Source organism: Lepisma saccharinum, chromosome 3 (assembly GCF_977018435.1).
Source record: "Lepisma saccharinum chromosome 3, izLepSacc3.1, whole genome shotgun sequence".
Lineage (NCBI taxonomy): Eukaryota > Metazoa > Arthropoda > Insecta > Zygentoma > Lepismatidae > Lepisma > Lepisma saccharinum.
The window spans coordinates 99,663,569-99,677,974 of record NC_139231.1 but is presented as its reverse complement, the minus strand read 5'-3'; the positions used below and the strand labels follow the sequence as shown (position 1 = coordinate 99,677,974).

The 14,406-nt window shown below is 36.7% G+C and overlaps 1 protein-coding gene across 4 annotated transcripts in view; it reads right to left on the bottom strand.

Annotated features, from left to right (window-relative positions):
* The window catches only part of Ubc6 (ubiquitin conjugating enzyme 6), a 60,206-nt gene that overhangs the window by 31,405 nt on the left and 14,395 nt on the right, over positions 1-14,406 (bottom strand). For 2 of the 4 annotated variants that reach the window (XR_014441409.1, XM_083119022.1), the window contains exons 1-2: positions 11,374-11,614; positions 5,287-5,367 (exon numbers count right to left, since the gene is read on the bottom strand). Coding sequence is in view for 3 of the 4 variants with exons in the window: in XM_083119022.1 (XP_082975148.1) it covers positions 5,287-5,367; positions 11,374-11,417 (125 nt within the window). In the remaining variant the exon portion in view is untranslated. Of the gene's footprint in view, positions 1-5,286; positions 5,368-11,373; positions 11,616-14,406 lie in introns of those variants that run through there. The other 2 variants (XM_083119019.1, XM_083119021.1) reach the window with 2 other exon arrangements.

The following is a 14,406-nucleotide window of genomic DNA, read 5'->3' as shown; positions in this document are numbered from 1 at the left end:
GGGTTCCCCCCCCCCCAAAAAAAGGACATAAAAGGTCAACATGCACATAGAAATTATCGCTGGCATGTACGAAACAGAAAAATATTTGAATCTTTATCATATGACCAATGTAACATGAGTTGTACCCCCAAAACGAAAGGCCTGCGCACCACTGTCTCAAGCTTCGTATTTCAGCGAAATGCAGCGTTACATTGAAATTACTATCGCTCAGAGGCTATTTTTAGACAATGCAGGGTAACCTTCGTAGCCACTTGTGCTCAAGAACAAAGGCTTTTCTTCAGCGGGCCTCAAATTTTCATTCTTATGAGGCAGTTTCAACAACCCCTCTTCCCCCTCCCACTTGCACCTGTACGGAAAACATTCCTTTTGACCTCGGGTACGGATAAACAAATTTCCTTCGAATGCAGTTTCCAGGGGTGAGTGAAACTCATTGCCTTAGAACAACAAAGCCGGCCTTCCCTTGTCAGCAAAACTTTTCCCTTGGAAAAAAAAAAGAAGTTGCCTTTTCCCCGCCATTTTCATGAAAAAAAAAACGTGCAACAATCATTTCTGTTAAATACATGCGTTAATAAAAAAAAATCTGAATTCTAGCCAAAAATAGCGAAGTTATAACGTAAAACCTACGACCTTGACAAAGCATCTTGATCGAGACGATCGGACACCTAAAGGTTAATGTTTAAAATTAGTTTCATGGTCTTTCTAGTCCAATAATGCACTTTTATAGTGCCTATAAATGCCTATTTTGAGGGTCAGCAACTATTTTGTTTCACTGTGCCTAAAATATCTATTCTGCAATTTTTGGTTACTTCACCTTTTTTTTAACGTGCCTTTGGCTTTCCCAACATTGAAGAAGGTAGCCTTTGTTTATGTTGAACTGTCTGAAATAAAGTATTCATCAGATTTGAGGGATGTCAGATCTTTGGCAATACCACATGTCTCACTTAATCAAGGTAAGCAAACTGGACAACTGGTTGGGGACTCAGACAAAATTACCCCAACTCATCCCTTGCTTTGTTGCGTGGGTGTGTGTGTGAAACAAAATAGGTAGATAGTTACCTGTGGAGATATTGTGTTCATGTGTTTAAAAATGCCAAAACACAAGACAGCCAGAAGTGTATTATATAAAAAATTAATTGCTGCAGAAAATCGGTTTACCAATGATGGTAAATTTGATGCTTGTTATTTAGTCATTTTTCTCAACTTTTGTCTAATTGCAATGATGAGGATAAGTGATAATATGATGAAATTGGCGAAGGGACACTCATAAAGAATACCCATGCTCAGCTCAGTATTTGAACCCGGACCTCTGGAATCATAGCCGTGCTGCACCTATCATTCTGCTTTGAAATTCAGCCCCACTAACAGTAAAGTAATTTTTGCAAGCTTGTATGAAGTAGATACATGTAATTGGTTAATTGCTGTACAAATAAATATTTCTTTCACACATGGGAAATATGTGTACTATATATAGTTTTATATAATGGGCTTATTCAAAACTCTCAGCTGCTGACGTGATTTCCAATTCCGCAAAGATTTTTTTACCTCTTGTGTTATTCGAAAACAAGGATAAATGGTGAAGAATTCACACTGTGACGAGATATCATCTTGCATTATCTCAGCTCTGAATGCAACAATGGTAAGTTATGTGAAAAAATTAGTTTAATAGCCTTATGTTGCAAGAATTACAGTAAGCAGCACCTAAAGTGGAAAATATTATCTGGGGGATGATTGGTCAAGTATTGGAGGATGTTCCTATGGTCTAGCATGGTGACAATGAGATATCTGCATGGATGCCATCCTCCCGCATCCTTCATCACTTCGAGCAGTGATTCCAAGTCAAAAGATGTTATTTAATCTAAATTTTGATGTGCAAACACAAATAAGGTTATATAATCATGACAAAACAATGGACGTGCTATAAGTTATCCAAGCTTCCTTGCAAATAAGAATTTGATTCAAACTATTGTCAAATGCTTGTGAAACATTTCTGCGCAATTAGCACAATGGGTAACACAAGTTCATTTCTTCAGAGAAATTATAATTGGAACACAGCTTAATTTTTTTGTTTTCTGTTAAAATGGTTATTTCACCAAATTGGGAAAAATTGTGCATGCAACTGGGGCATTTGTTCAAACTAGCACAATTGTAAGCCCAAGTTTATTTTTTGACATACTATTCCCTGCAAATGTCAATTTCGATCAAAATTGTATTAACAGTTTGTGAATCGTTTGCGCACTTTTATGTATAAGGGTAAATCCTCGTTACAGTTGTGACACAAAGTACACCATCAGGTGGTTACAGCTATTTTGTCTTCTGAAAACATTAATAAAAAAATTTTGTGTCTAGCATTCATCTAAAGGTACAATGGAACATCTAATGTTGTACTTATTACAATGAAATTAGTTTGTTGTAGTTACGGTTGTGATGCGATTGGACACACATTTTCTTTTCTCTTTATGACCACTTCTCATTTTGTGCCCCTTAAAGAAAAATACCAAAATGAAAAAAATGTAAAATGTCACAACAGATATACAGTTAACTATTTACAGTTGAATTCATAATTTTTTCTCTGTAGGTCCCTTAGAAAAAAAATATTAGAAATTTGTTACGGTTGTGATGTTGTACTGAAATAAATAAAAAATCAGCATTTATCCTAGAGTTTATGTAAACCCAGAAGTGAGAAACTATTAAGCAAGGAAAAAAGCAATGAATTGGCATTATTTTTATTTTACTTATATCCAAAATTATATATAGGTACTTGCAATACTGCTATGATTGCAATGTTATGGAAGCACTCAATTTAAAAACTTGTTATCTTTGAAATACAATTTCCCACGAACTTCTGTGGGGGTAGGCAAATAGCATTTAATCTGTTCTATCGCAACATCAGTGTCAAAAATATCATTAGCAGGAAGAACATAATAAGGCAACTTACCAATTTTTCTCTCAAATATTGAATGCAAATTTTGCCATCTTGCATGTGATTACAATACCCAAGATAATACAATGGTTTGACTAAGTCTACTAACTTGGATTTATATTCAACAACTACACTTGGTACACTCTTCAGTAGTCATAACTTCTTGATCAGTAGTCTTAATGTAGACTTATTAGTAGACTATATAATAAGTGTTTCATTTTACTAAATATATTGTTGATCTCCATGTGTACATTGTGTGTATGTTCTTTATAGTGTAAACTGTCTTTTTCACTGTGTTTACAGTATAAACAACAGTAACAAAAATATCATGTCACAACCAAAACACTTTGTGTCACAACTGTAACAGTATGTGTGTCAGAACCATAATGCTAATTTTAAATAGTAACAACTGGACAAAATAGCATTTTTGTTTATACTATGTTTCCACACATGGCCACTATTACTTTTGATTATATTGCACATATTGCAAAACAATACCCAGTACAGAATCTGTTTTATTGTAATTGAAAGGTGAATTTTTGTTACGGTTGTGACATGCTAATTAATTTTTCTAAAATGAAAGTTGTTTAAAGTGAAAGTTGAGGTTTTGCAATTCCTTTGATAAAAAAACACAACACCTATCTCCCTACCAACTTAGAAGATCAAGTCGGCAATTTTGGATTGCATCACTTGCAGAAAAACAAGTTGCCAGATCTGCATCTAATACGACAATTTAAAAATGTCAAACAAGCTTTCACAAATATTGCCATTCCTAGATTTATTTTTTTTGCTATATTATTGAAGTAGAGATTTGATGCTTTAATTTGATACATTACATGTGCATATTGAAAATTATTTATTCTTTTGTTTGGTATCACCACTTCTCAGGATTTGCCCATAAACTGAAGTGCTAATACAGTATAGGCTAACTGTGCAATGTAAGAAGAAAACTGAAATAAGTTAATGTTCATTGCCTTTTTATATTTTGGGGTGCCTTTTAAGTAACTATTTTAGTGCTGTTTCATAGAACTTTTTTTAGGTGCATATGGTCATCATTTTTGGTGCCCATTTGATAGGTTTTTAGTGCCTATAAATCCACACCATAGAAATGACTATATCTGAAGATCTAAAATGTGTTCAAGTTAAAATATCTCGTGAACATCAGTGTAATGCAAAAAATGTTTTGATAATCACATTTGCTTGTCTATTAAAAACAATAATTTAATTACAACTTAAAACATTTGTGTTTGAAGCATACCTCTGCTCCAAAAATGTAGGTACTTCTTAGTTCTTTTGTTCATGATTACACAACACAACCAATAAGTGCATTCAGTACATTTTATCATGCCAGCTTTGCCCAAATAAACAATTGAGATAAGCCCATTATTTTAAGCTAAGCTGTCAGGGTGTCTACAATTTCATAAAAACAAAATTCCCTGGGTTTCCACACCGAGCCAAAATTTTCCAGACCACGCCATTAGGGCAAATCATGTATTTACTCTTATGTACAAGAACTTCCTGTTGGTGAAGTGGTAGTGTCGTCACATTGTAATCAAGGGGTCCCGGGTTTGATACCTGGTGAAGGCACATAGTGGTTCGGAACCTACTTTAAACTGTAGGTCCAGTCCCGATTAGCCTTACTGTGCATAAAGTGGACTAAAAACCCCAAATCAACCAACCAATCATTTGTACAACAAGGGACACTATGTTTTAGACTAAACAGCACACTTACAAGCCCACTGAATAAAGATAAAAGTAATAGCAAGAAGCAAAACTGAACACACAAAACTGACTGTTGAGATATAGGCATCAGGATGAGCTCTTTTGACCATGTATTCAGTAGTGATAAATAAAATATTAAAAAAAATCATAATTATAGCATAAGTAATGCATAACTATAGTAAAATTTAGTAATATATGTATTAATTCTAATATGTACCAAACAAAAACCAACAATTGCAACAACAAAGTGGTAAATGTCAATAGCCACGCCACTTACTGCAGTAGATTTCTAGTTTAAAATAGTTCTAAATATGACCCCTATCCCAAGGGTAGTTATTATGAAATTTCTATTGTAATGGTCAGTAAAACTCAACAAATCAAACTGTAGCATAGTTTGACCACAACACACCAAATTTCTTGTTTGTCCCATATTTCTTTGTTCAAGAACCTAATTTTGTGCACTTCCACGAAAATATTTTGTATTTCTAGAAACACAGCAAAACTTCTCTGACATTTCCATGACTTTTCCAGAAAAAGTAAATTCCCCGACTTTTCCAGGATATTCAGGTTTTCCTGGCTGGTAGACTACACAACCTGGCATGCACATACAAGTTAAAAAATAAGTTTTGTAATTATATACATACCCAAATATCACAGCATTCCATATCATAATATTATTATCCGTAGGTGCCCCACTTACACCTGTTGGAGGATCTTCTTGTAACCTAAAATGAAAAAAAAATTATACTTCAAGATCTTAAAAGTCAAAAAACACTACAAAATGATATACTTAAAACATGGCTCCTTCATAATTTTTGTCTTAGTCAACCTTTACACTCATTGCTGCAAGGTAATCAATTTGGGAGTAATAATATTCGGAGCACAGACAATCTTTTACATTGGTGTTTCTCTCTCATGAAGTTGTTTTTCCATCTCTCTCTATCAAGTGTGACAATGAGGATAGGCATATATCCTTCATGTATAATTTATATCCCTCACATGGTTGAAATATTCATAGTTCTCCTTATTTAACCTTTACTCCGCCAATGGGTCACATAGGCGTAGTCGGGTGATCCATCATGCTGATTAAAAAGTTCATGTGCTTTTAGCACCTTCATACTTGTATGTGAAATTGTAACGCTGACAGATATGAAAAGTCATGTGGAAGAAAACCCACCCACCCAGGATTCCCCCCCCCCCGACTCTAAAGTTACCTATGGAAGCTGGCGCAAATTTCAAATTTGTACACTTGACAAAAAACTCGTAGACTATTTGACCAATCTACTTCAGGTAACTTGCAGTTAAAACATCAGGGCATGCAACCATGCAGGAATCAAAATGCCAAAGGCAATAAGAGGGGTTGGGTGGGCCACAGCAGCCAACTTTCAATGAAAAAATCATAAAAATGGGGAGTTTGCCCCCCTCTTCCCCAGCTTTTTTTGGAAGGGGACGCAAACCTTAGCCTTATTTTCAAAGAATGATCCTTTCTCAACTGAATGAAAGTCATTTCATGCTCCTGGGTGCATTACATTACAGAATATGTGAAAAAAAACTCATTTTTATGATCTTTTAATTGAAAGTTGGGGGCCGCGGCCCACCCAAGCCCTCTTATCGGCTTTGGCATTTTGATTTCTGCACGGTTGCATGCCCTGTTGTTCTAGCTGCAAAACAAAAGTTACCCGAAGTAGATTGCTCAAATAGTCTCAGATATATAACGTTTTTCTGAAATAAATGTAAAAATTAAAAATTGCGTGCAAAGGCGGCGACCAGAGAGAGGTTACTTTTGAAAACCCACTCCGCGGTCTAAAGGTTATAAGCAAAACTGAAAGGTGATTCAACTTTGTACCATGTTGCACAGTCTTGGCTAATTATTGCAAGCAGTGAAACAAAAGCCATGCCCATGTATAAGCTCAAGTTTAACGAGGTTCACTGTTAGCTTAAGTCCACTTTATGTACAGTTAGGCTAATCGAGACTCAACCTACAGTTTAAAGTGGAATCCCAACCACTATGTGCTTCCAAAATGTACCAAACCTGGCACCCCCTGATTACAAGACAATGACCTACTCACTATGCCATCGAGGAGGCTCATGGTTCACAGTTATTTGTACATTTGACAACTTTATTTATTCTTGTCACTTCTCCTTAGGAATAAAGGTTTTGCTGAGGTGACTATTGTATGTGATGTCATATGAAGAGCTTGAATGTACTAAAAGAGAAATTTTTGGATGTAAAGTATATATGAAAGCACACTAGTGCAAGCCTAAAGATTTAATGTAAAATATAACTTAAAATCTGATATATATATATATATATATATATATATATATATATATATATATATATATATACAAGGCGCATCCAGAAAGTAAGTTTCCCTATTTTTTCCCCGTGAAAGTAAACATAATGAGCCGTGTAAATTGTGCATGCGCAGCAGAGCTAAGACGTATCAATCATATGCCAGGCAGACAGATCCCGCCCGGCACCAGTGGTCCAAAGTGGAAGCTCGTATTCCTTCTCCCGATGCATGCCAGTAGCGAGGCAGCAGTGGTCCGAAATGGAAGCTCGTATTCCTTCTCCCGCCGCATGCGAGGTTCGGTCGGTGACAAAGTTCCTGAATGCACAAAGCATTGCGCCAATTGACATTCATCGTCAGCTCTGTGAGGTCTATGGACCGAACATTATGAGTAAGCAGATGGTGCGTCGCTGGTGTCCGCAGTTTTCGGAAGGTCGTCAAAGTGTCCATGATGAAGAGCGCAGTGGGCGTCCATCCCTCATCACTGATGATCTGGTTGAGCTGGTGCGGCAGTGCATCGTAGAGAACCGTCGCTGCACGATTACGGAGTTGAGTAGCCTTTTTCCTCAGATATCGCGATCTGTGTTGCATGAGATTGTCACGCAGCACCTGCTGTTCAAAAAATTGTGTGCCAGGTGGGTGCAGAAAAACCTGACACCCGAACACAAAATGAAACGTTCAGGAGCAGCACTGACATTCCTGCAACGGTACCACGATGACGGCGATTATTTCCACGACAGGATCGTCACGGGCGATGAGACGTGGATTTCGCACTTCACCCCGGAAACCAAGCAGCAGCCAATGCATTGGCGGCATAGTGGATCTCCGGTCAAGAAGAAATTCAAACACACGCTGTCGGTACAGAAAGTGATGTGCACCGTGTTTTGGGACAGGACTTCCTCCCCAGAGGTGAAACGTTGAACGCTGACCATTACTGTGAAACACCAAGGAAATTGCGACGTGCCATTCAAAACAAGAGGCGTGGCATGCTTACTGCAGGTGTTGTGCACCTCCATGACAATGCTCGTCCACATACGGCTCGGCGCACAGCAGCTGTTTTGACGGAATTTGGCTGGGAGTTGTTTGATCATCCACCTTACAATCCTGATCTGGCTCACAGCGATTTTCACGTTTTCTTGCACATCAAGAAATTCCTGTCCTCCGGTGAGCGTTTTGGCAACGACGAAGAGCTGAAGACGTCTGTCACACGCTGGTTCCATTCACAGGGATCCAAAAGTTGATACCACGATACGACAAGTGTCTCAATTCTGGTGGTTGCTATGTTGAAAAATAGCTGAACCTTTGCTGTACCTGTTGCCAATAAATGGTTTCCTGAAACTGTGCTGGTTTTTTTTTAAAAAAATAGGGAAACTTACTTTCTGGATGCACCTCGTATATTATGATTTTAAAAGATTACCCAGAAAGACAATAGACATGTTTCATAGAATATTTATAGAAACAAACTGTGCAGAGCAAGATCAATAGTAGGAAGAAAGTCTCAATTTGTATACTGTGCAAATGCATGCCCTTCGTTTTCATTTATTAATGCAGGACACTAATATAATCTGATATCTATCACAATCAAGTGTTGCTCACTTGTTCTGTTAAGTTCATTGCAACTGAAAAGTGTGTATCTTTGTGACAGAAAGCGAGAGGAAAGGTGGGTGGACGAGAATAATGAATGAAATTAAAACAGGCGATAAGTAGGAGAAAGTTTATGGGTCTTTATTAAACCAATTTTACACCAAAGTAACAAGTTTCAAGTGCACAGATTCCAAACAAACAAAATATATTTTTAAAAAATAACTCAAAGTTTTTTTTTAATAGTGACCTAATAATTACCCATGAGGACCTGGGCCTACTGACATGGTGGCTACAGACAAGCAGAAATTCCAGGTATTCCATGACAAATTTTGCATTTTTTCTATGACAACTTTGAACTAAATCCACGTATTTGCACATGGAAAATAAACTCGGTACTATTATCATACGAGGGAAACACCTACGAATCATATATTTCGGACTTCTTTACATTGCTAACGTGTTATTTTCGAATGTGGAACACTTCTTAAGGTGAAATAATACATTTCTAACTAAGATAATGTCTATTTCTTCTATTTACGAGTACTTACTGTTACTTGTTGTTTTGAATCTGTAACACATTATGGCCGTGATAGCGTACTGGTTTAGGGGGCGTTCTGAGTGTGTTTTGTCCATTTATGCAGTGTTGCAACCTCGTTCACCGGAAAATATCTACTTTCATGCCCGGATTTGAAATTATGCTAATACGTCGCAAACCATTGACGTTAGCCTCACAAACCATTGACGTTAGCCCCAAAAACCATTCACGTTAGCCCCAAAAACAATTTTCCGTAAGGTTAGGTTAGGCAAGCATAGTTAAAAAAAAAAAAAAAAAAAATACTCGACACGTCATGTTCTAGTGAAAACACGGCGAGGCTGAAACACTGGCTACGGGGTTGCATCATCTTAACACACGGAACATTGCACTCGCGTTTTGTGTCTTTTGGCTAATTTGTGAAGATGAGGATGAGTGGCGAAATTGATGAATGGATATTCACAAACAACCCAGCCCGAGTGGGATTAGAACTCTGTGCTTCACCATTGATTTCAGGAAAAATGGTGTGTTCCAAAACATTGTTCATCGGTTACGTGCTACAAAACTAGGAATTGCTTATTGAAAGTGATCATTGGTCCACAAATCATTCACGGATAACCATTTAAGGTAAGGTTAGGCAAGCATAGTTATAATATTTCGTTCGTAAAACTACGCATATACTCCACCGTTCATTTCAGGAAAAATGGTGTGTTCCGTAGTGATGAACATTTTTTTGTCGGTTACATGCAACAAAACTAGGATTTCGTGGAGTTAATGAAATTAATCATTACCCCACAAACCATTCACGCACGAAAGGTTTGGTTAGGTTAGCCAAGCATAGTTATAACATTTTGTTTGTAAAACTATGCATTACACCTATATAAAAAAATTCAATCAGCTTTTCTTCAAATTTCCAGACGTGACCACCGGTGCTTTACAACAGATTCGTCATTAGGAGGCCAAAATTAGTTAGTATAGCCTACCGAAAATTAACAAAATTGGAGACTTGCTCTATATTGTCAATTCGCTCCAAAATACAAATAATAATAATAATTCGCAAGAAGGCGTGTGTTGTAAAAAGTACAGCATTCACTGACGCTCCTTGTTCGAAACCTTCTTGGCCACTGACAAATCATTAGGGCAGTTACTTGAACTTATGGAAGTGGTGGAGAGCCAAAGCAAAGGATAGATACAGGAAGCACATTGCAAAAATAACAAATGCCTTTGTTATTAACAAAAGAACAATGCTGTTGTAAAATTTACAATGGTGTGCATCCCGGGAGGCTAACAGAGAAAAGTGTTTGTGGACCTGTGAACAAAGATGACTAATAAAGTGTTGTGTGGAGAGTAGCAATATATTGTGTAGAAACCTGGATGAATATAATTAATTTATCTTTATCCTCCTGATTAACCCAGAGGTATGATGGTAATACAAAGTAAACAAGTGAAGATTATTTTTTATTGCGACTTGGAACAGCATTACAATGGGTTATATTTTTACTGCAATTGATTTCCACCCTCCCAAGTAACTTATTTTCTTCATTGCAATTGTATTTCAATGTAAAATATAGTAGTTTAGTGTCATGTTTATATTATTTGTTGGGGAAACCAGTGTTTGTGATATCTGCATGGCTACCTTCACCAGGTGACAGACCTACCTTTGTGCTTTTTTCACAGATTTCATCATTCGTTAATGTGTGGAGATTTCTTTTATAAAACATGAACGTTCTCTTACATTATACACATTTTTCTTGAGCTTCTTAGGTCAGGTAGTTAGGTTCCATGTTTCTGTCTAAAAATAAGTCTGATTCATTTCTACCAGCTCAAAAACACTGATGAATTTTGCTAAATCGACCTTCTGCAAAGTAAATTATTACGTGCCTTTGTTCAATGCGACAGTGTTTATCTGAACTAAAACGATGTTTCGTGACCTCACCATTGCCCTTCAATTGAACGTTATTAAATTTATTAAGTTGTTTTTCGTTAATTTAACAAGTAGAACGAAAATCATACAGCAGAATCGATTTCGCTTTGGTTAACTTAAAATAGTATTATATTATTTTGGAGTTAGGTTCGAATATCCTTTCATTGAATCATCTGGACTATGCGACATCCCAATCAATATAACACTCGATGTTCTTTTATCAATTTGAAGGTACACATAGGAGTAAAACTCTCATTCCAGACAAATAATTGACACATAATCGCTAGGTTTTTAAGCTCTCAACATATCAAATTTTACAATCGTAATGAAAAAGCAATATAGATAACAAAATTTCAACACCTTTGTCGATGCAGTTGCCTTTCATTTGCACACTCACCTTTTGAAGTCCCTCATCAGTCGTCGTCTGGCTGGCGTAGACATTTCGTCTACCAAGAAATTTATGTAACTCTGAACGATTAAATAATTGCGTCTTTTAAACACCTATATTTCACCTAACTAAAATACATTTCAACATTTATAAAAAATGCGTCAACTTAATGCTTTACAAAACATTTTCAACAAACGTTCACCTCTTTCTAGTTATCTTCACGGACTGACGTTAACATACGGGAAACTGCATGACGTCATCGCAGATTTCCCATGTTGTGACAACTGAAGTCTAACATGCGATCCGAAACACTCATCATACGATAAAACAAATCAAGCCCAGATTGCTGTATACACAATTCGTCTCCAGTTATGGATATATAAAACCGAAAGTTAGAACATTTCATGTAGAATGCATACTGATTTTTCGCTAGAGACAAAATACAATAATAATCAGATGTTAATGTGTTTGCTCTGGTGTCTGGGATTTTCTTGCAAACTTGACATTTTTTTTCTTTTAGGGGATACATTTAGATATATCCATAAAGTAAACAAATCGCTTGAATGTATCCCTCATCCCCTGTGACAAATTTACGATTTTACTTCAGGCTCAGGGCGCTTGCGTTTTCTTCGGTAATTTCAACGAAAGTTCAGCACCCAGACCAAAGGATATTACAGAAATTAAAATAATATGCATCAATGATTTTTTTTCTCTTTTGGTTTGGGGATATTTCTAACGGACTCAAGCTCAATCTGCCCCTTAAATACGCCACTAATCATCATTAATGTTACCAGACAAGTTCCATGTACTCTCGTGACAATAAAAACTTGACACACCGAAATCTTCCTTCTTGGTGAAGGAATTTCCAATTTGAAGAATCGATAATACCCTACATTTTCCAGAGAAAACTACAATAACCAGAAATCAATGGTCACATGATTAATTTCTTATGGTGGTTATTCATGGTCTTAGTTACAAAGCAGTATGCACAAAAAAATTTAGTACTATTACTCAATGCATGATTAATTGGAAGAAGTATATTATCAGCATTTTGGTGTTCACAGTTAAGAACATTAGCAACCCTGTATTCACACTTGCTACATACAAACACACGTTGTCAGTTTTCTTTACAAGAGTCCAAGAACAGGTACAAACATGAATGTGATATACGTTCAAGAGTAACACACTCGGTACATATGTGGTGCTCATATATGAGTGTTTTGTTTCGTAATTTATTTGATTATTTTTACTTTCATCATGAGCATTTATTGCCTAATCTGTATATTATTTATAGTTTTGATTCATCATATTTATATTGTATGATGGGGCCTCTCAGATGGTGCAGTGGTAGTGTTGTCGCCTTGTAGTCACAGGGTCCTAGGTTTGATATTCAGTAGAGGCACACAGTAGTTCAGATCCCACTTTAAACTGTGGGTTCGGTCCCCGATTAGCCTTTCTGTGCATAAAGTAGACTTAAAAAACAACAACACATATTGCATAAGGGATATTTTCCTACTTTTTTCTGTAGTTTCATCATGCATTGATTTGCTGTTCTTCATTCAAGTCAAATACAACTCATGTAAGTTAATTTAATAAGAAATATTTGCAGATATAAGTGAATAGAGACAAATATAATAAATAGTTACAGAACAATCAAGACACAAAATAGTTAAACACACATACGATGAGCACAAAAAGTAAATACTTTGATGAAAATGGCCACGTTGTCGTCATACATGTGAGCCTGCCACTCATAAACACACAGACTGTCATCTCTGCTCATATTGAGAGCAGTGGTGCCACCTACAACTAATAACATTTGGCCACAGATGTGACAAAATACAACTAGACAAGACCAGACTGCGATATCACAATTTGCGACAAGAGGCACTGTGGATATATTCAGATTGACTGTATTATCTCCAAGCAGAGGCTCTTTGTAGACATGTCAAAGGTGAATAACAGCTGATATGTGCACAAACAGAAATGATAAAACCAAAGGAACTTCACACTTAAATTTTGAAATGTACCGATTGATCAAACAAGAAGTTCATAACATTTCAAACAAGGGCACTGTAGTTTATATACAGTGGAACCCCGATTTTACATCCCAGGATTTTACAGTTTCCCGCATTATACAATTAATCTTAAGCAGAGGAGTGACAATTTCGCACCAGTTGTACATTTATTTCAATATCGTCGGAATGGGCACTGCTACTAAATAAAAACCCAAGCAGTATGCGAGAGTATGAATTTCTACCTATGTTGCAAGTGGAAGTGTTTTGTTAAAAGTTGATTATTAAGTGAGATACGATGTGTAAAAATTTTATGAATAAGTGTTTACAGAATCTCATGTATTCTCTATGGAGAATCAATTTACGACTAATCAAATGGGAGTTTCGACTATTCCAACTACGAAAATCTTTTTTAACATATACTTTTTTCGTTCGTGTACTTTTCTACGCCACTTGATGTTCGATATTCCCCGAGAGAACAAATAAAATTAATGTTCCCATAAGCACAATGTATTTCTCCAGTGCACAACTTCTCTCTGCAGCAGTGTTGCCAAACCTGATGTGCCTAAAAGAGCTAAATTTCACCTTAAATGGTGATAAAACTGATATTCATTGTGCTAAAATTTTCAAGGCTCGATAAAGTGTCTCCTAGGGTAAGATTAGGTGTCAAAGGGGCTGGGTGGTGGGTGGCGCTGCTATTACCGCCAACTTTGAAGTGATGACAATTTATTCTTAGTTTTCACCATCTAGAACTGGCGGCATTACCCATTTCAATAATCCACTGATGGCCATATGAAATCGGAAGTAAAGTTTTCCCAGATAACAATAGTATGGCATCTTCACATCATCCACAGCTCTACAAAAAAAAAGTAGATGAGGAGGTAAAAGGAGAGACAGCCAATATAACAATATCACATGCAAAATGTACAGAGCATTCCCTGATATTCGCTACGAGACTCGGCGGCAAACGGCCCGGTGTCAGCGCTTGGTCTTTCCCGGTGAACGGGGTCCGCGACAGTCTGTTTTT